This window comes from Nothoprocta perdicaria, unplaced genomic scaffold (assembly GCF_003342845.1).
Source record: "Nothoprocta perdicaria isolate Ctin4 unplaced genomic scaffold, notPer1 scaffold_152, whole genome shotgun sequence".
Lineage (NCBI taxonomy): Eukaryota > Metazoa > Chordata > Aves > Tinamiformes > Tinamidae > Nothoprocta > Nothoprocta perdicaria.
The window spans coordinates 227015-247058 of NW_020454672.1; the positions used below are offsets into that span (position 1 = coordinate 227015).

At 39.5% G+C, this 20044-nt stretch overlaps 3 protein-coding genes across 5 annotated transcripts in view; 2 read left to right on the forward strand and 1 right to left on the reverse strand.

Annotated features, from left to right (window-relative positions):
• Positions 1-3322, forward strand: part of SYTL2 (synaptotagmin like 2) — a 38196-nt gene extending 34874 nt beyond the window's left edge. For both annotated transcript variants that reach the window (XM_026034921.1, XM_026034920.1), the window contains 3 exons: positions 1005-1104; positions 1847-2052; positions 3170-3322. In XM_026034921.1, the coding sequence (XP_025890706.1) occupies positions 1005-1104; positions 1847-2052; positions 3170-3315 (452 nt within the window). In that variant the 3' untranslated portion in view covers positions 3316-3322. The remainder of the gene's footprint in view (positions 1-1004; positions 1105-1846; positions 2053-3169) is intronic.
• Positions 3323-6654: 3332 nt separating this feature from the next.
• On the forward strand, positions 6655-7887 carry CCDC89 (coiled-coil domain containing 89). The gene has a single exon (XM_026034932.1). The coding sequence runs from the start codon at positions 6807-6809 to the stop codon at positions 7872-7874; it is 1068 nt and encodes a 355-aa protein (XP_025890717.1). The 5' UTR covers positions 6655-6806; the 3' UTR covers positions 7875-7887.
• A 6158-nt stretch (positions 7888-14045) lies between these two features.
• Positions 14046-19974, reverse strand: TMEM126A (transmembrane protein 126A). 2 transcript variants are annotated; one of them, XM_026034926.1, is made up of 5 exons: positions 19957-19974; positions 19394-19518; positions 16103-16296; positions 15371-15485; positions 14046-14321 (listed from the first exon to the last, which is right to left on the reverse strand). In XM_026034926.1, the coding sequence occupies exons 2-5, from the start codon at positions 19507-19509 to the stop codon at positions 14117-14119; spliced, it is 630 nt and encodes a 209-aa protein (XP_025890711.1). In that variant the 5' UTR covers positions 19510-19518; positions 19957-19974; the 3' UTR covers positions 14046-14116. The 2 variants fall into 2 exon arrangements, with proteins under 2 accessions (XP_025890711.1, XP_025890712.1); XM_026034927.1 differs by lacking the exon at positions 19957-19974 and adding an exon at positions 19812-19873.
• Positions 19975-20044: the final 70 nt, after the last annotated feature.

The following is a 20044-nucleotide window of genomic DNA, read 5'->3' on the forward strand; positions in this document are numbered from 1 at the left end:
GGTCATTAATTCAGTTTAGGATCCAAGGCCATTTTGTTGTCTTTATTGTTATTACGGAAAAAATTATAATGTTGTTGTTATAATTGTTGTAATCTATTAGGTCTGAAATCCAGTCTATGTAGATAATAAAGTATCTGGTTCCAAGTAGAAAAATATCATTAGAGAATTTGGCAAATGGGTCTTGAGGTGAGGAGATCAGAGCAAGACCTCTCCTTTCCRAAGTGTAGGGTAGAGGGGGAATTTAGGATCTGAATATTTAGAAAGGCAGTAGGGGCAAAAATAACTGTTTAAGATGAGAAGAGGTCAAAAATAGTTAGACTAAAGCAAACCCCTCCCCCCCCCCCCAAAAAAAAAAAAAAAAGGGGGAGATGAAAGTTTAAGAGTGTTCTTATTTTTTCCCTAAATTCCTTTTCCTGACCTAGAGGAAATGACCACAAACTGAAGCACCAAAAGTTCTACAGAAACTTAAGGAAAAATTTCTTCGCAAGGTGACAGAGCCCTGGAACAGGCTGCCCRGAGAGGTTGTGGAGTCTCCTTCTCTGGAGATCTTCCAAACCCGCTTGGACGCAGCCCTGTGCCACATGCTCTAGGTGACCCTCTCTGTGCAGGGGGTTTGAACTAAATGATCTCTAAAGGTCCCCTCCAACTTTAAGAATTCTATAATTCTGTAATTCTGTGAAGGGAAGAAAGTACTACAAAGAAAAAATAATACTTCATTCAGTTTTAAATAAAGAATAATACCATGTAGTTGCAGAAGGATTTGTGACAGAAAGGGTAGAATATTCCATCCTGTTGGAAGCAGAGAGGTTGTGTCCAAAGTAAATTTAGAAAGATATGCTCTCAATTTTCATGAGAAATATTTTTCCCACATTTGAAAGATTTCTTATTTAGCAGTTTTGTTCTCCWTTCCCTCTGCCTCTCATTCATTATGCAGAATTTTTACCAAGTATTCTACTGGTAGGAAGTATTCAGCACTGCTGTATGTCTCCTGTTTTGTTTTTAAGGAAAAAAGATTCCAACCACTGGKGAGGTCCACATTTGGGTGAAGGAATGCCATGACCTTCCTCTTCAGAGGGGCAACAGGCTCAACTCTTTTATTAAGTGGTAATAACTGTGATTATAACCATCACATGTAGTGGCCTAATAATGCTTTCTAATCCTCCATTTTTCTTTAAATTTAAATTAAATAATGTGTAATTACATTCTATTTGACTGTAATGCAAATCATTCTGCAGGATTTGTATCTTTAATATGCTAAGTATATGCCACCCATCGTAATGTACTGAGAGAATTTCCTTTAGAGTCCTTATGCTTCACTTTGTTTCCTTAGCTCTTTAGTGGAATGGCTAGTCAACATTAAATTAGTTCTTACATCTGTTTTTAGCTGTACTTAAACAAAAAAGGTGTTGTCAAAGTACAGTTTAGCATAGCACATCACAGGAGGAGACAGGAATGAGAAGCACAGTTGTATTTCTCCCGCCTGCCTTTCCACAAGCACATTAAAATGGAAAGAGAGAAGAGTGGCAAGATGGCTGGGAGATCTCTGGCAGCAACAGACCGGTTTCAGCGTCACTGTTGGTGATCCCACAGACAAGCTCCCTGGGATCTCCTCCCCACCTGACTTCCTTGCCCTTGGTTGAAACCCATGGGTGGACACATCCTGCCAGTACTTCTTGAGGGACTGAGAATGCAGCCTGTGGCCTAGCTCTGTGCTGCTAAAGCCCCTTCAGGCACGTTGCAGCTCTCAAAGAAGAGCATAAATCAGTAGCTTTCTGGGATTCAGTGCGTTTAATGCACTCTGTGCTGACCAAATGCAAACTGACGATGCTTTCTCCATTCTTCCAAGTACCATTCTTCCAGATACGAGCAGGAAAAGTCGTCAGAAAACAAGAACAGTGGCAAAAACTACAAACCCGGTGTTCAACCACACCATGGTCTACGATGGCTTTAGACCAGAAGACTTGAAAGAAGCCTGCATAGAACTCACGGTCTGGGATCACCACAAACTAGCCAACCATTTTTTGGGAGGTCTCAGGATAGGCCTTGGAACAGGTACCTGGCTCTTGGCAGATTAATCTTGTGATTAATCATTCTTTGTTTCCTTTTTTTTTTACCTTTCTATTTCTTCTCTTTTTGCAAAGATCACTGAACAGCCTCCCAGCTATTTATTTAGTAAGGAGTTTCATTAAGGAGTTTCATTAATTTATCTACTCCTCAGCCTGGATACTGTAATGTAAATAGAAGAATTATTATGAGGGATGGGGATGACTGAGAAGTTGGGAGAAACCTTAGAAATAAACTTGTGTTTGTCCATTCATAGTATCTGGTACCGTTTGAAGCACAGAATATGTGGCATCTACACACAAAATCTTGATAACTTTGGACAAATTTACACATGCAAAATATGGTACATAGTGTAGAGACAGTACTGGGTGGAGATTTGAGAGAGAGAGAATGCATGGTAAGATTTGGAGATATGGAAAAGGAATAGAGAAAAGATGAAAAATATTACTACTATGAATGCAAACAATCATTTAGCATAAAAGGCAGTATTGGAAGGTGAATTGGTACAAAATTTGCATGTGTGCTCAGTCCTTGTGCTTTGTCCCTTTCTTTGCCCTCTTTGGTCTGTGGGAGGGATGTGTTTGGAGTCTTTTCAAGGAAATGCAAATTAAAAATGACTTCTCCCAAAGGAACTTCTTGCATGGTTTATAAGCATAACCTAAAATAAAAAAATAGGGGAGGAAGTCTCTGACTGAACGTTTAAGTAGCCAAACTTGCATTTCAGTACCAAAATTAGTGGCCTATTTTATTTTTAATTCCTCTTAGATGTTAGGTCTCTGTATCTTGTTCCATTTATGTGGAAGATAAGCCCATGTATTTGTTTTTCTGTCTTGGGCTTCTGACAAAATAAAACAAAKAATAATACACAGAGGAAAAAGATAATGTTGCTTTTGTGCAAAGTTGTCAGTTATTATATTTGACAGAAGTTGCTGAGTAAAAAGACACAGAACTTTCAATATCCACTTCTAGATTCTTACACAAGAAGTGCTGATTTGATTATCTCCTCTCAAATTTGAAGCATACTAAGTGATTAATGCTTCTCTTAAACCTGATTTTATTTATTTATTTATTTATKTATKTATTTATTTATTTATTTATTTATTAGGTAAAAGCTATGGAACTACAGTCGACTGGATGGATTCAACTTCAGCTGAAACTGCCCTGTGGGAGAAGATGATGAACTCGCCAAACACATGGGTAGAAGATACACTACCTCTCAGGATGCTAATGGTTGCAAAATTGACAAAATAAAGTGACTTTTGAATTGCTATTGCAAAAATAGAAGGGGAGGAAAAAAAAAAAAAAAGGGGGAGAAAAATGGAGGGAAGAAAAAATATAGAGGAGAGAAACTTGAAAAGCAGTAGCTCTTTTGATGGTGTCTGTTCTCATTCTGTTCTGTTTTGTGCTATCAAATGTCATTTTTTATTTCAAATGAAACTGCTGTCTGCAGATTATTATGTAAATGTAGGGAGTTCTTTTATTTTTTTTTTATTCACCGAAAATGAATTCAGGTAAGATTGCACTTACAGGATTCAGTGGTAGAGGTAGCTGTGATATTTAGATGTTGGAATTGCCTAAATGATGTGGGTTTGATTCCTACATCTAAACTGACAGTCAAAGGGCAGCTCTTTCTTCTTTGCCACATTGGTATTGTTTTTGAGGTGTTAGTAATAAAATRGCAAAAGATTGGGGGTTGTTCCATGCTCATTAGTGCAAATACACAGCTGAGTCCTCTTTAATGCTATGCCAGATCTCTCCACATGAAGTATGTGTGCAGAATTCATTAAAAAATTATCTATAGCTTTACATTTCTAGGATGCAAAAGGATCTTGTTTGATAAAAGAAACATCCTACRAGGTGGTACTGTTGATGTTCTCCCTTGCCAAGATGCAGAGAAGTGTTAATTCCAATGAACAACCAGGGTCATAACGAGTCTGTATATACATGTACTAATCACCTTACTAAATATATTAACCTTGCTCTTAAATGCTGAAGATATTGAGGGCTTTTTTTTTTTTTTTTCCAGATTGCATCTAAATTGCCGGTTTTAATGACGACAAATATGCTGGCTATTTATTTTGTAAAGCATATTTACTATCTATGCCTATATCTGTTGGCTTGTTTGTTTTTGTTTTGTTTTGTATTTAAAAAAAAAAAAAAAATCTGTATTTTAGCACCACCATTAGGAGACTGCTGCGATTCTGGTCGTCCTGGTTTGGTAGCTTTGCAGCATATGAAATAAGAGTGGAATTTGTCACATGTAGAAATACCAGTAACAAAAGCTAAATGCATAAAATATAAATTGTATTATATTGTTTTTGGTTTTGTTGGTTTGTTTTTAATAAACATAATCTATTAAAGCACCACAGGGTTCTTTGTTCCATGAAAAATGAAAGTATTATCAGTACAGAATGTAAAAAAAAAAATGCAGAGGAAAAACTTTTCAAAATAAATGCACATTTAATTTACTGTAGATGCATAGGTCTAGAAGCTGTTAAAATCCCGCATTTCCTTAGAGAGGCAAAGGCGGCCTCATCTCAGTTGCTGAACTTAATTATACAGCAGTCAACATATAGAATACTTGATATTACAYCCCATGAGCCTGGGGGAAAGGGACAGTGTTGTTCAACCTACTGGGGAACCTCCTTTCTGTCCAATAAACAATCTGTGGGAATTACAAATGTCCGAAGTAGGTCTTAGTCTCAATCTCTGAAGACAATCATTGGATCTAACTGTGCAAGTAAGCAGGAATTTTGTATTGAAAATACCCAATGAAAATGATTGAAAATGTGCATTTTTTTGATATTCCTCTGAACATGGCTTGTGTAGTAAATATGGTTTTCCATCAACTTCATAATCATTCCTAACTACAGCAGGATGCTCCAGAATTGATAACACTTAATGTGATAGGAAAATGTATGTTCATGCAGTTGACCAAGACAAAGTGTTAGGAAGTCTCTTCTTACCCTGCAGTCAAAAGGAAAGGCTTGTCATCCATAACCAGAACTCTAAAGTCATATAATTAAGATGTAACTGAAACTCACTAGAAGAGAGTTTGATAAATTAATCAACCTGCTCTGATTGCTGTTCATCTTTATGAAAAATCAGCAATGCTTGTAGAATGCTCCAGACAAATCACTGGGACAAACACAACCTTTTCCCCCTTTGCTCATTCACAGCTCTCCTTCCATATCATGTATCTGAAAAATCCCTATTCCTCTACCTCCCGTTTCTGCGCTAATCCTACAAACCTTGGTTGGCTTGGTGACCTCATTTTACCCATTTGGAAAGACCTAGTCCTGTGCCCTCTTTGGAAAATGCTATGAAGCAAACAAGATGAGAAGTCGCAACTTGAACTTCTCCCTTCAGCTGCATATGTTTTTCCCTTCCTCATCATAGCCGCCGGATTCATCATCAACTGCTGATTAAAKTTATAAGATTTTAGAGGCAGGGGCTAGATCCTTACTTGAGCCTGTGGATGTTCTGCACATTCTGAGACGGTGTTACCTGTGATTCCAAATTCCYCTGCTACAAACGGTGCAGGCCGAGAGAGGTCTTTGTGTTGTATTTCTGGAAATCCTTTTACAGAAGCTACGCTACTTAAGGTGTTCACATCATTTGTTTGCTAAAAAACTCTCCTCATTCTTTCTGTCACTGTGCTGGGCTTGGCCCAGCTTCAGCTGGACCTTTTCCAAGCAGGACAGAAGAAGGCAACAGCTCTGGAGTGACTGAAGTCCTATCCCCATGGAGACAGAAACCCCACAGTAGGAGTGGCAACAAACAGAGAACACACTTGGTAAGAAAACATTTTCTCCTCTTAATTCCTTCTCTTTGACACGTTTTCACTAGACAGCCTTTTTTGGTCCTTTTCTCTCTGCTCCATTCTTTCCAAATACATTGGCAGAAGGCAAAGAGCAGCAGAGGGATGGAGTATCTAGAGGTAGTGTCCCCACTGACGGTCGCCACTACGTTGCTCTGCGTCTGTAGACTGGTTCTGTGCCTCAGACTTTCCTTTAGCTTGAATTCATTTCTGAACAAATTTCATTTCTACAGTATTTTTCACCTTTCCTCGAATCCTTTCTTTAAGCCACTTCTGTCACATATCCTGCTTTACTTCCAGCTAAACAAACCGARGACATTTACAAAACTAATATGCTGKTTAACAGCATATTGTTTTATATGCTGCCTATTTCTAGGTTCTGTGTCTGAATGAAAAGAATGTAGATAATTTTTAAACTAGCTTTTCATACACCTGGGTACCATGCAGCATTATTAGGCATTGCTATGGTGCTACCAGAACACAAATATTTATTTTACAGATGAGAAAACAGACTTTTAAAATTATTATGTGCCTAAAATAATYCAGCAAATCTTTGTTAAAACTTAGATTATGAACTATTTCTTCAAGCACCAAGTGTTTTTACCACATTGGATTCAATAATTATTAGCACTGAGTAGATCTCTTAAATCATAAATCTCTAAGGACAGAGCAAGTCTATTCAGTTATTTTAGATGCGATATGTAACACATTGCCAAAAACTTGTAAATAGGTTGCAAGATCCATCTAATCCTGTTGCCTTCAGGAGGAGTTGGTCTCCATGGGTGATAGAACCATGYCCCTAGGACACTCTCTACCTGGTCGCTGAGTGTGGTGGGACACAGATGAGAACCACCGGGGACAGCTGAGATATGCTGAATGTCAGCAGAAACTTCTTTTCATCTTTGTGAGAGACAGTAGCTCCATGGCTGAAYATAAGATAGACTCTGGGAAGGTCAATCCCGCAAGTGATCCAGAGACGGAGAGAGACATAGAAGACCTGAACAAGGATCTGTGGAAATTCTGCGGGATCCCTGAAGTTGAGAAGTGTGAGAAGGCCGTGCTTCGTTCCCGCATAGAGGAACAGTATCGCCTTATCTGCATATTGAAGAGAAGGGCAGACGACGCACACAAGCGCTGCAGGGGCCTGGAGCAGCTCAACACGAAGCTGGAGGAGCTGAGGACTGAGGATGCTGCAAAGCTGAAAGCCCAGACCCAGCGGATTCAGTGTCTGGAGCAGCGTTTCATGCACCTGGCTGACAACCATGAGAAAATGATTCGCTTCAAGGATGAACATAAGAAACATAATATGCAACTATTGGAGGAGAACAAGCACCTGAGGCAAGAGAATGAAACTCTCTTCAGTGAGACTGTGAGAGAGAAGGAAGCTGAAGTGCTCCAGCTCACGGAGCAGGTAAGGGAGCTCTCTCGGCAGCTGGATTCCTTGCAGGAGAAATGCGCTTATGAGACTCGCAGAGCCCAGGAGCGGGAAAAGGAGATGCTGGAAGCTCAGACCCAACAGGCAAGTGCTTACAGCAGGGAAGCCGATTCATTAAAAAAACAGCTGCAGCACTTACAGGAGAAGCACCAACAAACGCTCGCACAGGTAGAGCAGGAAGAAAGTCAGCAGAAGGCTCAGGGCACTGAGCTGGAGGCAAAGCTGGAGAGAGCGTGTCGGGAGAAGGAGGAACTCCTGAACTTGGCCCTGGAAAGGGGCAAAGCTCTGCAAGAGAAACAGCAGCAAATTCAGCAGCTGGCAGAGAAGCTGGAGGCTGTAGTAGGAGCCAGGCGACTAGCAGAAGAGCGCTGTGCAAAGGAGGCCTCATCAGGAGATGGTGATGTGAGAGTCCAAGAGCTCCAACAGCAGCTGGAAAGCAGCAAGCGGGCGTACAGCAAACTCTGGCTGCAGTTCGATGCTTACAAGAAACACAGTCAGGACTTACTGACTAAAGAGAGAGAGCTGAATGTCAAACTCCGACATTTTATTGCCTAACCAACTTCAACTTTCTCCTCTGTCAGCAGATGCCTGCATTGTAATTGTAATTACAATATTGTAACGCACCGCTGCTTTTTATTCCTCTCCACTGGGACAGTCTTCTAAGAGATTTGTCAAAGAACTGAAACAGGTCAAAACAATAAAATTACACAATTAATTACCTAACGCTCAGATAGATTTTACTTATAGGAATATTTTTAGTTGTCTTACGGATGTGTACAGTTGTCTTTTAGTCTCATTTAAAATTCTAGCAGTAGCTATATCCCTATTTTGCTCTAAAGAAAGTAAGGCACCTTTTGAGTAATATTTTTTGAAACAAGTTTAGGTTCTAAATGTTCTGCCAACTTAACTGAGCACTAGGCATTTTCTGTAGGGAAAATACTGGTAACATACCAGATTGAAGCGTGTTGGCCTGACAAATTTGATGAAAATCTTCGCCTTTCTTGTCAGCATAGGGGATGAGGAAGCCCCAGCCAGGCAGGAGGTCTTTGGCAGCTGAACTTTTACTCCTGCTCTTACAGGGTTAAGTTCACTAAAAGAAAACCAACCAACCAACCAAAAAAACTCCCAAACCAGCCYAAACTGTATTCCACATCTAGACTGTATTCAGCTGCCTCAATGGCTCTCCACTTTTTAAAAAATACCATGCGTGTGTTCTTTGGGGTAACTTGACATTTTAGCTAGTCGCTTGGCTACTTGTTGGTTTTGAGCACTCAAAAACAGCTGCACTGGGTTAAGCAAAATCCCCACTAGGCCTAGAGTGGCTAACAGGGGAGGCCCAGGACAGCTCCCAGCTGGTGAACATATTCCTCTGAGGGACCTATAGAACCCGGTGGCACTGGCCCTAACGGTCCCTCCCAACGGGCACCACCTTCCCACACGCCGCCGCCATGAGCCCCAGGCTGGTGTGGCTGCTGGCGGCCTCGCGAGGCCACGAGYGCCTTGGGAGATGAGGAAGTTTGGTGGTGGTGGAGAAATGCAGAGGAGGGGATCTGGATGCTTRCACACAACACAATTAAATCTGTGGAAGGGCTCGCAGGGAGTCAGGTGGCGGCCTCAGACACAGGTGGTGTCAATGAGGTGCGTGGATGGTAGCGCTCCAAGCCCGCCTGGTGTAAGGGCTGCGCGGAGCTGTGGGCGGCTATGCCATGGTTGAGCACACCGAGGTGCCTCTGGAGCCTGTTTACAGCACCGGGGTGGAAAGCTCGTGCTGGCCCGGGATCGTGCTCGGTTCTGCTGCGCAGTTGTCAGTAAAGATAACACTGCCTCCCTAGTCTTGCCTCCCTAGATAACRTCTAGGCTGCTTGTCCCAAGGAGCTGAAAACGCTTGCTTAGAAAACCAAATCATACCTAAAACTTCAGTAAGACATCGTGACTGGACGGAATTAAGAAAGGATACAGCTTAATACTTGGAAAAAATATTGTTTCTTTGTGTGTCATCCAGATAAGAATAGRGTATCATAATAAAATCAGACTTGCTGATGTTTCAGTTTATGGGCTGAAATAGTTTTTAATCTTTTTCTTCTTGTTAATGCCTTCCATTAATAGAGTGGTTCATTGCACAAAACTTGAATCGGAAAGGGAAAAATGCTCATACTTCTATATGCGTGGATCATATATTAGAAAACAAGAAAAAAAAAATTATTCCTTGAACCTAAAATAAAGTTTTTTCTCCAAGTATCTGTGTATTCTTTGTATTTTACAGCAGCTTCTCAATGTTTTATTAATGTAGATACATTTGATTAATAAATCATTGAAGAGGTAGAATTCCTGTGTAAATACTTACATGTTTTATTGACATTCCTACCTTCTGTTCCATTTCTAGGTTCCTAATTTGATGCTTAACTAATAGTATCCTGTTAATATGTAATCTTTCATTAGATTTTTATTTCCAGATTATATAGGAATGAATGTATCAACATTTGAGGGCTCTGAAAGGAGCTCTAGAATGAGCAACATGATATTGTTTTAATTTTCTGTGAAAGATTCGAATTTTATTTTTTTGTTAGGTAGAGAGAAGAGCTTCCTTCTAGCAGTCAGGTATTCTAATAAAAGTCGTCTGTAGCTTAAAATCAAGAAGAAAAAAATGCTTAAAAATGTAATGAATGACTTCTACCAGTTCAAAGAAATACTTTTTCTCCTTTTTGTCCTCCAATGTAGAGAACACCTTGCTGAGCACCAGAATTAGTTTTGTGTAAGTAAATATATCACAGAAATTCAAACCCTTGTGTTGAATTACATGGCTACAAGTAAATAGGGGAACCATTCCACAAAATTTGGCATGTTTGCACTTCTGAGTTGCTAGATTTAACATTTCTGATGTTAATTGACAAAATCAGTTTTCTTTATGAGAGGTTTGCAAGATAAACACTGAGAGGTTTGTAAGATAAAAAAGTCCTTTGTAAAATTTACTATTTTAAAAAAACTTTTGTTTTAAAAAATGTTCTCCAAGATATTTTTAAAAATGTTCTCAAAAGTTTGCAGTTAGAGATTTTTCTGCTGGAATTGATATTCTATTTATAGTGCTGTTAGACAGGAAATGCCTCAAGTATGTATCAAGTATGATGGATACCGAAGTGGGCTCTGTTTAAAGAAAACCTTTTGTACAACTGCATATCGATGAAAGCTGATTTCAGACGAATAAATGAAACATTAGATGAAGATTTGGTTGTTTTGTCTCTACTTTGTGGCTGGAGCATGTCAGGACTGGGATTTGAGGGCAGGAAAAAAAACAGAAAGGAGTCAGGCAGGGGACTGATAAAAAGGGGTTGTTATTTATTATGATGTGCAGAGGTATCTGCTTTCTAATAGAGTGTAATATTGAGATTTGTGACCAAAATGAAATATGAATAGAATTGATGCTTTTTAAAGTAGGTCTTGATTCTTACCAATAGCTAGTCTCTCAGCAGTCTTTTGGAAGTAGGTCAGACTTCTAAGTAGTCAGTCATAGCTTATATATCAGGTATGTGCATTCCTAGAAGGTAATAAAAATCATTACTCTGATGTACATTCTGTAACTAGTTTCTTCCTATACTGGTAGAGGAAAGGTGCGTTTAAAATCTGTTCTAATGTACTAGAGATTTTTGAATAAAAAGGTAGTGCTTGCAATGAGCTTGTTAGAAGTTGGCAGGAAGCCAAGCATTGGTAAAAGGTTGTTTTTCAGTGGTGTAAAATAGCATGTGTTTTATCCAGTACATGAAACAGAGTTGAAGAAAAATATTTCCAAATCTCAGTGAAAGCAGTGCTTCAGGTGCACTGATGTTAGAACTTACTTTTTTTTTTTTTCTTTTAGTTTTGAGGACTTTTCATCTGCAGTTTAAGTGGAAGTGTGCAGGGAATACAACTGTCTTCTTTACAACACACACACCTTGATTTTAAGCTTTTTGCCTAAGGATTGTAGCTGGTCTGTGCCAGGATGTAAAATGTTAACTATTAAACAAACAAACAAACAAAACTTGCAGCTTGTATATTCATCAATTCTGCTGGTAGTAACCATTGGCCTTTGGAAGGTATTTGGAGATGCTGAGGCATGTGAATTTCTTCCTGTTACACTTTTCAACCTTTCCCTCTTTTCAAAGATCTAAAAAAAAATGCAGTTTGAATCAGATCATGAAAAGCCACAGCTTGCATTTTTGACTACTCAGAGTAATTATCACTTGAACTGATGTCAAAAATAGCACATGGAAAGGGAGATGGCTATGACAGTAACATTCTAAATCACTCTAGCCCTTTAAATGGCTTAACTCTGTCTTGTTAAATACCCATTTACAACCAAACTGCTGAGTTTCATTCTTAGAGATACTATTGCAAAGTATGAGCTTTAGTGTAAGTTTTCTATTATCAAATGTAAGAATCTGTGACAATCTGTACAACAGGTGATACAAGGTGCGGTCACCTCTTCAGATGCAGTCTGGTATCACATCACGTCAATTAAACACTTCAGATTAAGAAAAACTAAACTAATTGTGCATAACAATGCTTATGCATATACTCCCATTTTGCTAATTCCCTGTATAAATCAGACTACTACTGGTTATAGCGTATGATTTCCCTGCTACAGCAACAAGGAAAAGGTAGATAAATGTGATTAAACTATTTTAGCATGTTTTTCAGCAGCACCTTAGCATAGAATTTGCAAAATCATTTCAAGGTCTTAGTGCTGAATTCTTTCTTTTTATTAATGTATATTACCAGGTGCATCTCTGAGGATAACAGTGTTTTACTGAAGTGTGCTGGCCAGTAATTGTAATACAGAGTTTACAGGACAGACCACGCATCACCTTTATTGCTTCAGTGGAAAAAAATCCTGATTTAGTTTTCAAGCTGCAGAATACACTGCATTTTACAACTTTTCACATTGCATTCAACACTTCTATGATCTAGGGCACTATAACTGTCAATTTGAAACCAACTCTGACTCACAAAAGTGAATCTGGCCCATTAATCTTGAAACTAGAGGAGACAGATGGACCTCACAGTAGCAGAATCAGCTGCTTGAGACTTCTGAAAATGATCTGTTGCTTTATGAAGAAATGAATGTTGAGTGGAACGGGTTATAAGGAGAAGGGTTTTTCTGGATAGGCTTTATTTGCTGCTCAGTATAAATTTTTGTGCTAACAACTTTTCAAGTTAAAAAGATGTTATTGTTCATTGAATATTCAAGGATTGGTACCGAGATTCTGTCAATGTGTTTTGTTGCAACCTTAGTTTTAGGAAATGTAAGATATCAAAATTTCCAAATGATAATATTGGAAACAAGCTATTACATTTTTTTTTCCGGTGAAAAGATTTCTGCATCTTCCCCATTTCCTTACTTGGTGGCAAAAAAGTACTAAGAAGTCAAATGCTTAATCTGAAGTTATTTGAAGCTCACAACTGCTTACTTTATTTCAACATAAATATTTCTTAATTCACAGAACCTTACTCTAGTATTTGYATTTCTGTAAGCAAGTTCTGAAAACCATTTTTAAGTTATCAGTATTCATAAAATCTATAATATGTATGCGACCCATGTTAGTACTTTAGCTTTTTCTTACTGTGTTAGTTTCCTCCCTTCACTCACCTGATGAGGTAACAAGCTCCTATTCCAAAGCACCACTTTCAATGCTGTAACCTAAACACAAAAATAAGCCATGGAGATGGGCCATGCAAACACCTGAGGAATTCCAGCCAATGGTCCAGTTCAGGATGCAAAGCCTATGTGCCTCTGATCAGTGTATATAAATACCTTAAGGAAGGGAGTGAAGAGGATGGRACCAGATTCTTCACTGGCAGCCACTGATAGGTCTAGAGGGAATGGCCACAAACTGAAGCACCAAAAGTTCCACAGGAACTTAAGGAAACATTTCTTAACAGTGAGGGTGACAGAGCCCTGGAGCAGGCTGCACAGAGAGGTTGTGGAGTCTCCTTCTCTGCAGATCTTCCACACCTGCTTGGACACAGCCCTGTGCCACATGGTCCAGGTGACCCTGCATGTGCACGGGGTTGGACTTCCCTTCCAACCTTAAGGATTCTACAATGCATTAGTTAAGCAATTGAAGGTGGACTCAACTCCGGGAACTCAATCAGTGCAGTAAAGAGAAAATCTTTGAGTAAGTAGGTACTTGTGCTAGTTGTTATACTATTAAGAAAATTAAGCAGTTATATAGGAATGATACCAAAAAGTAAGTTGCAGTAGCTCTACAAATAAGACTGCTTCTCCTAGTCATCAGTAATTCATGTGTTTCAGGTAAGCTTCATCCTAAACTTGTCCAAACTGGACTCTGAAAAGTCACTGGCACACAAGTATCATTTCTACTCCTCTGGGATGACAGTGTTCCCAAAAGTGTTCCCTGAAACAACCAAAGCAGAGTCATTTTGTGGTCAGTGCATAAAGAAAAGGAGAAGAAAATGGGGAAAGCTTAGAAAGAAAATACCTTAATGGAATTATAAGCTACCATGGTTTGCAATATCATGAGAAATATCTTTTTTTAATAATCCTCATTTACAACTTCCAGAAGATGAAGTATCACTTCAAAGTAAGACTACTTTTTTCAGTTTTCAAAGAAAAAAAGCTGTATATGGAGTATATGCATCTTAGTAAGGAGAACATGTTGTAAAAAAATCGATTTGCATTTAAGTTTACAATTTAAAATAATTTGGAGTCTTTATTTTGACAAAAAGGCAGCAAGCAGCAACTTCTTTCTTTGTTTATTATGGTTACCTGCCCAAGGCAATTGGGAAGTTTTTTTKGTTCAATTTCAGGCTTCCAGCTCTTCAGGATCCTTCTTAGGTTTTATCTGCTCCAGCATTTTGAAATATATTCCATGATATTTAGTGGCAAGGTAAATTCCAGTTAGAGTCTGTATTAATATACCAAAACTCATCTTTCTAAAGACAGGTTGAGAAGCTCGGTGCCAAAAGCGTAACAGATTCTCTTTCCCTGGCAAAGGAGCTGAAGAATACCTAAACAACAACAAAAAAGTTCTCACTACYGTTTATAACCATTTGAACATTACTATTTAACATTAAAATAAATATAAAAATATTAATTAGATATTCACTCTCTCAAGTTAGATTTCGCTAGTGGTACTGGGATCCATTACTACTGTTACAACACTTTGGAAAGACAACCTGAGCTTCCATCAGTTCTTATTTTCCATAAATTTAAACTATGATGAAGTTAYTCAGAAGCTAATACTTTGAATACTTGAAAGAAAACATATTTCAGATACAAGATTWCAGAAAGAAAGATGTTCATCTGGAGACACAGGAATGTGGTTACTACAGGTCTCGGTCACCATTCTACTTATAGACAATACTCTCATTCATAAATATTTAGTTCTACCTTATGGTCAATCTGCCTGCCATTTAAAACATGCTAAATACCTTTTTTCTTTATTTTTTTTTCTGTACAGTTTCACTGTAAATATGCCTGCAGGTATGCTCTGTGACACTAAATACTGCTTTATAACTTAAAATTTTAACTATAAGCCTGCATCAACATTGTGAATTTTCTTTCTGGATGAACTCTACAAAATATCTCCTGCAATGCAACTGATCACCTATTGGGACACCAATCGAACGTTGTTCCCTGACCAAATCTGCAAATTTTCACCTTCTGTACAGTTTGGGTCCTCTGTGCCTCTCCAAAGCCACAGTGTTTCTCAGCTGCCCGGACAACCCACATTAGGGAGCAATCTTTCCCAACGTTAGGCTGGCAGTTGCAATTTAAACGCATCTGTGTGCGTTAGGGATGGGTTGTGAGGTTCAACGTGAACACACACTCTTCAYGATGTCTCAGTTTGCAGATTTCATTTCATTTTAGAAGCCTGCTTGTCAGCACAGCTTTTATGAACTTTGCCCTGTAATTAGATGAGTTACTTTCACRTAAATCCTCTCCTCTGTGCACTACGGACAAGACAATTGTGCACAGGATGAAAATCTGTAGAATGGAAACTGAAAACCACAATGTGACAAATCCATTTCACTCACAGCAAGTTAATAAAACATACCTGGCTGCAAGGCTTGCGTTCACAGGAAGAGCCATAAAAAAAGGATAGAGACCACCCACAACAGCCCCTATTAATCCTCCTCTGACCACAGCACAGGCCTGGCAGTCTAGGTCACCTGCACAACAAAACAAAGCATTTCATTGTCAGTATCTACAATATCCACATACTTCCTGAATATCAGCCTTAACCTGCATGCAACAGTGTGGGAAGTGGCACTTTGCAGAAATATCCACGTTGAGCAGACATTCAGAAAATTAYGAAGAAAAAAAACCCTCTATCATTTGCAAAAAGTGAAAGTCATTCCCATTCATAACATATTTACTGCTCTGTAAYTGACTTTCAAATAAAATCATTCCGATGGCTGAAACTCAACTGCTTGTTGCAGTTCGAATATGAATTCTACATGACTTCCTGCGTGAAAAATGCTAGAAGCATCAGTGCACATCAAGAAAAATTCTGAAAGTATCACTGCACATCAGCGCACATCACAGAAAGAAAGAGTTTTAATACACACACACACATTTATATAAAACATACACATGCATGTATCTTCTTTCCCACATACTGCTACCAGTGCACTAGATGAACCGCTGTGGTCTTCAAAGCCTTGCTTTGCAACGCATAGTTTGAAGAACAGTTTAAGATCACTGCTGCTTAAAGAGGAAGATGTCCTCTAGTGTTACGTCATGTAAAGCAAAGCCCTTTAAATAACAATGAATAATGAAATTTTACCTAAAAATAAAGGCTGACGCAGGAAAATGTCATAAATTGCTGCTGTTGATAAAAATGGTATAACGGCCATKGGCAAGGAAGACGCAAAGGCTGCCTTTGTGACGTTCAGGGTCTGTCTGAAGAAGTTATTTGCTGCTAAGCCACATAAGCTTGAATTTGCTGCAAGGAAGTAGGCTCCATGATTAACAAGGTTCCTGGGAGAAGAAAAAAAAAAAAAAGAGTAATTGAGAATCATATATAACAGAGTTTAGTTTAGTCAATACTGTAAGTTATTTCTGAATATTCTACACTAAGAGGTAACAGATATGACTCTCTTGCAGAAATGGAGATTAGTTGCTTCCAAAAGCAACCAGTACAACCTACATATGCCTGATTTATACAAGCCTTATACAAGACTTGCACAAGTCATTAATATCTTTTGCTCTATAGTGCTGCCCAATTCAAGAAAGAATTAGCTGAACTTTTATCAATAGCAGAGACAGAAGTTAGGCTCCTTGTGGTATGTCCCCAAATATGCTAATATCTGTATGAAGGATAAAATCTAGTGCTTGCCTTCAAGTTTATATTATAAATACCATAATAAGACAAAATGCCAGTGCAAAAATACCTGAAGCAGTGTGAGCTGCAGAATACAAGTATGCTCACCCATGTGTAGGGAACACATAACATATTCTAGAGCGAATCACAAGAARAGAAAATTTAAGCTTTCTGCCCTCTTCCCTAATTTGATTTTTCTTTCCATGTTCCTTTTGTCTGCCCACCTCAGCCAACCTATTCTGACACTGCTAAGCCAAAAGTTTTAACAAGTATGAAAACATATGTCAAGTAAGATTGTAAGATACTAAGCCAACAGCAAAGTGCATGTTAAACAAATGCTGTGCAAACAAAAGACATCTTAACTGATTACTAGGATGACTTTTGAACTGAATCACAGTTCATTTCTGTAACTGTCTCATTGACAGCTTTATCTCCAGCCTTATTCCCCTCTCACGCGCACGTTTGGATTATTCTCCATGTTCTACTGGATTCTTCAAAGCTGTGACTTCAAAATATTTTCACAGCATCTAGTACAATGGAGTTCCAAAGGTTGAGCACGCCTACCCACAAGAAGAGATTTGCGTTCAAAAGAAGAGCTTATGGAACAAATCAGGTGGGACAGCTACAGTAACAGAGATGTTCCAGTGAGGAGCTCTGCAGCTGCCAGCAGATTGGTGGCCACTGATAGAACGAAAGGAAACAGCCACAAACTGAAGCACAAAGAGTTCCACAAGAACTTAAGGAAAATTTTCTTAACAGTGAGGGTGACAGAGCCCTGGAACAGGCTGCCCAGAGAGGCTGTGGAGTCTCCTTCTCTGCAGATCTTCCAAACCCAAACAGGACGCAGCCCTGTGCTCTAGGTGACCCTGCATGTATAGGGGGGTTGGACTAGATAATCTCTAGAGATCCCTTCCAACCTTAAGAATTCTATGATTCTGTGATCATCTCTAGTGGGTCTGTAGCCTCATGGGCTGAGAGCATTTCTTGCATTGCACACAACAATGTAACGTCCTGCATGGCTCTAAGTTATGCTAGTTAAGAGTCAGAGAAACCCAGCACATTAGTAAACAGAACCGGAGCTTGTATTTCCCCTGATAAGAGGGACTGAATTCTGATACTGATTCTGTGTTTTTAAGCAGTTCAGTTCAGCTGCTCATGTTGAGGTCTCTAATACTCACATAGCAGAACAGAATACACTCTGGTTCCAGAAAGTCAGGCTTTACTATTTCAACAAACACTTTTTCCTGGAGAATATTCCATCACAGCAGTTAAGTACAACAGAGGGAATGAAAACTGTGCCCATTTAACACATTTGACTGGCAGTTTGTGCCTTATTTCATCTGACTCACGGAAGGAAGTTGTCCATTGATATCTTTAGCACTACACCTGGCACAATCAGTTGATTAGTGGAAACAACTCTCTGCTTTATTCTTCTATTTCCACCAATCTAAAATTCACAGAATGGGAACTATTGCCAGGCAAGCAATTAACTGTAAGGCACTCCAATTTTGAAGCTGTGCCATTATGTTCAAAATGTGTTGTCAAAATACATCAAAAGTTGGATTTACAGCTAAAGCCCTGATGTCACTAAAACGCTTAATTGGTAGTAAAATGTATCCTAGGCCAAATGTCACATTTATTTGCAAATCAAATATAACAATCTCTAAAGCATTTCTCAATTAAAATAAATGGATTTTAAATCCACTTATTTAAAACACTCTTTCACACTCTAATGCTCGAAGTAACATTAATCATTAATAGCTATATAAAAAGAGAATTTAGAGATGCAGCTGTTTATTCTGCAGGAGCCTAAACATTAAAAGCATCTGACATCAATGATACCAATTACTTCTTAATCTGAACAGGAAAAGAGTTTAATTCTTCATACAYACCAAAGTTTCAGACATGAAAATAAGCTACTAACAATTTAATTATGCCGCTATATAACAAAATAACTTGGCTAGTGAAACATCTCTCTTGCTCTTATTTAGGAGTCTTTTTTTTTTTAATATTAAAAGGTCTCTTGGCTTTTAGATCAATGTCTTCCTAGCACTGGATTCCATTCACTGAATGTCCCCCAGAGTAGTTCCTGCAGCCCAGTCATTTTATTCTCACGGTATGTTTCTTGTTACAGGCTGGATGTATATGCACACATACAGTCCACAAGGGGAGGACTGAGGATAACGTTTCAGAGTGTACCTGAGAATCCAAAATACAGCACATGGACGCACTTAGAACCAGGAGATCTTACTCTTACTGACAAAAATACTAAAAAAAAAAAAAAAAAAAGTGAGGGGACTCTTTTTCATTCTTGCTCTCTCTATACATATTTTTTCAGCTATCAAGGCACTCCCAAATCATCGCTGAGGTGCCTGCCCAAGGGTGCCTGCTCTGGGGAAGAAGTGCACTTGGTGAAGTGGTTTAACAGTCATGGTGTTGAGTGGCTTACGGTTGGACTTGATGATCCTAAATTTATTTCCCAACCATAATGATTCTATGACTAGCGCAAAACTAGCAGGGCCTACACAGAATGACATCATCAACAGCAGCATGGGGACAAAACTGCATCATTCTGCTCTTTTCTACCYACACAGGAAGGCCTTTCACTACCTGTAGTTGCTTATCCAGTGGTTTAATCCAATTAAAAAGAAAGCTCCCTATAACTCATTCTGCCCAAGACACTAATGCACAGCCAACTCCTTACAGAACCAGGTGTATGATGCTCTTTTTCTCCTTTATTTTATGGGCACTTACTGATCTGCTTTGGGAAGCCCCTCAAACAACTTGGCCATAAGATCCGCGTGCTTTAACTTTTCCATGTACAGGAGGTTCTGGGGAGAGCTCGAGTCCAGGAACTCTCTGCCTGCCATCTTGAAGTCCTGGATCATAAGGAAAACAAAACAAATCAGTAAAATAAAAACAGATCCAGAAGCAYAGCAAAGGTAACACTGCAAAAATCAAACACAAATTATATTCAGGGGGCGCTACTCAGTTCCAACCCTCTCCGTCATTTTCAAGGTAACGTTTCTGGCTGTAGAGGTCACGACTTGGCCGCAGCCTGTCAGGATGCCTTAAAGCAGCATTTCGTGCTCGGACAGACCTTGCCCTCACGGGCAGCACCCGCTGCGCCCTCTCCCGGTGCCCCTGCTTCCCTTCTTCCCCYCCTCCTTACCGAGTAGGCCCCAACGGCAGCAACGGCGACACCGCTCCCGCCACAGCTACAATATGGCTCCGCCCACACCTCCTCCCATGGAGGCCACCATCTTGACCCGCCCACGTGACCCCCCCATCAGAGGGCACCTTTGATTGGGCCTTACCCGGGCGGCGCAGCACGGCGGCTTCCTATTGGCCACAGGGCAGCGGCGGGTCGGCGCGCGCGGCCCGGGCGCCCGTTGCTAGGCGAGG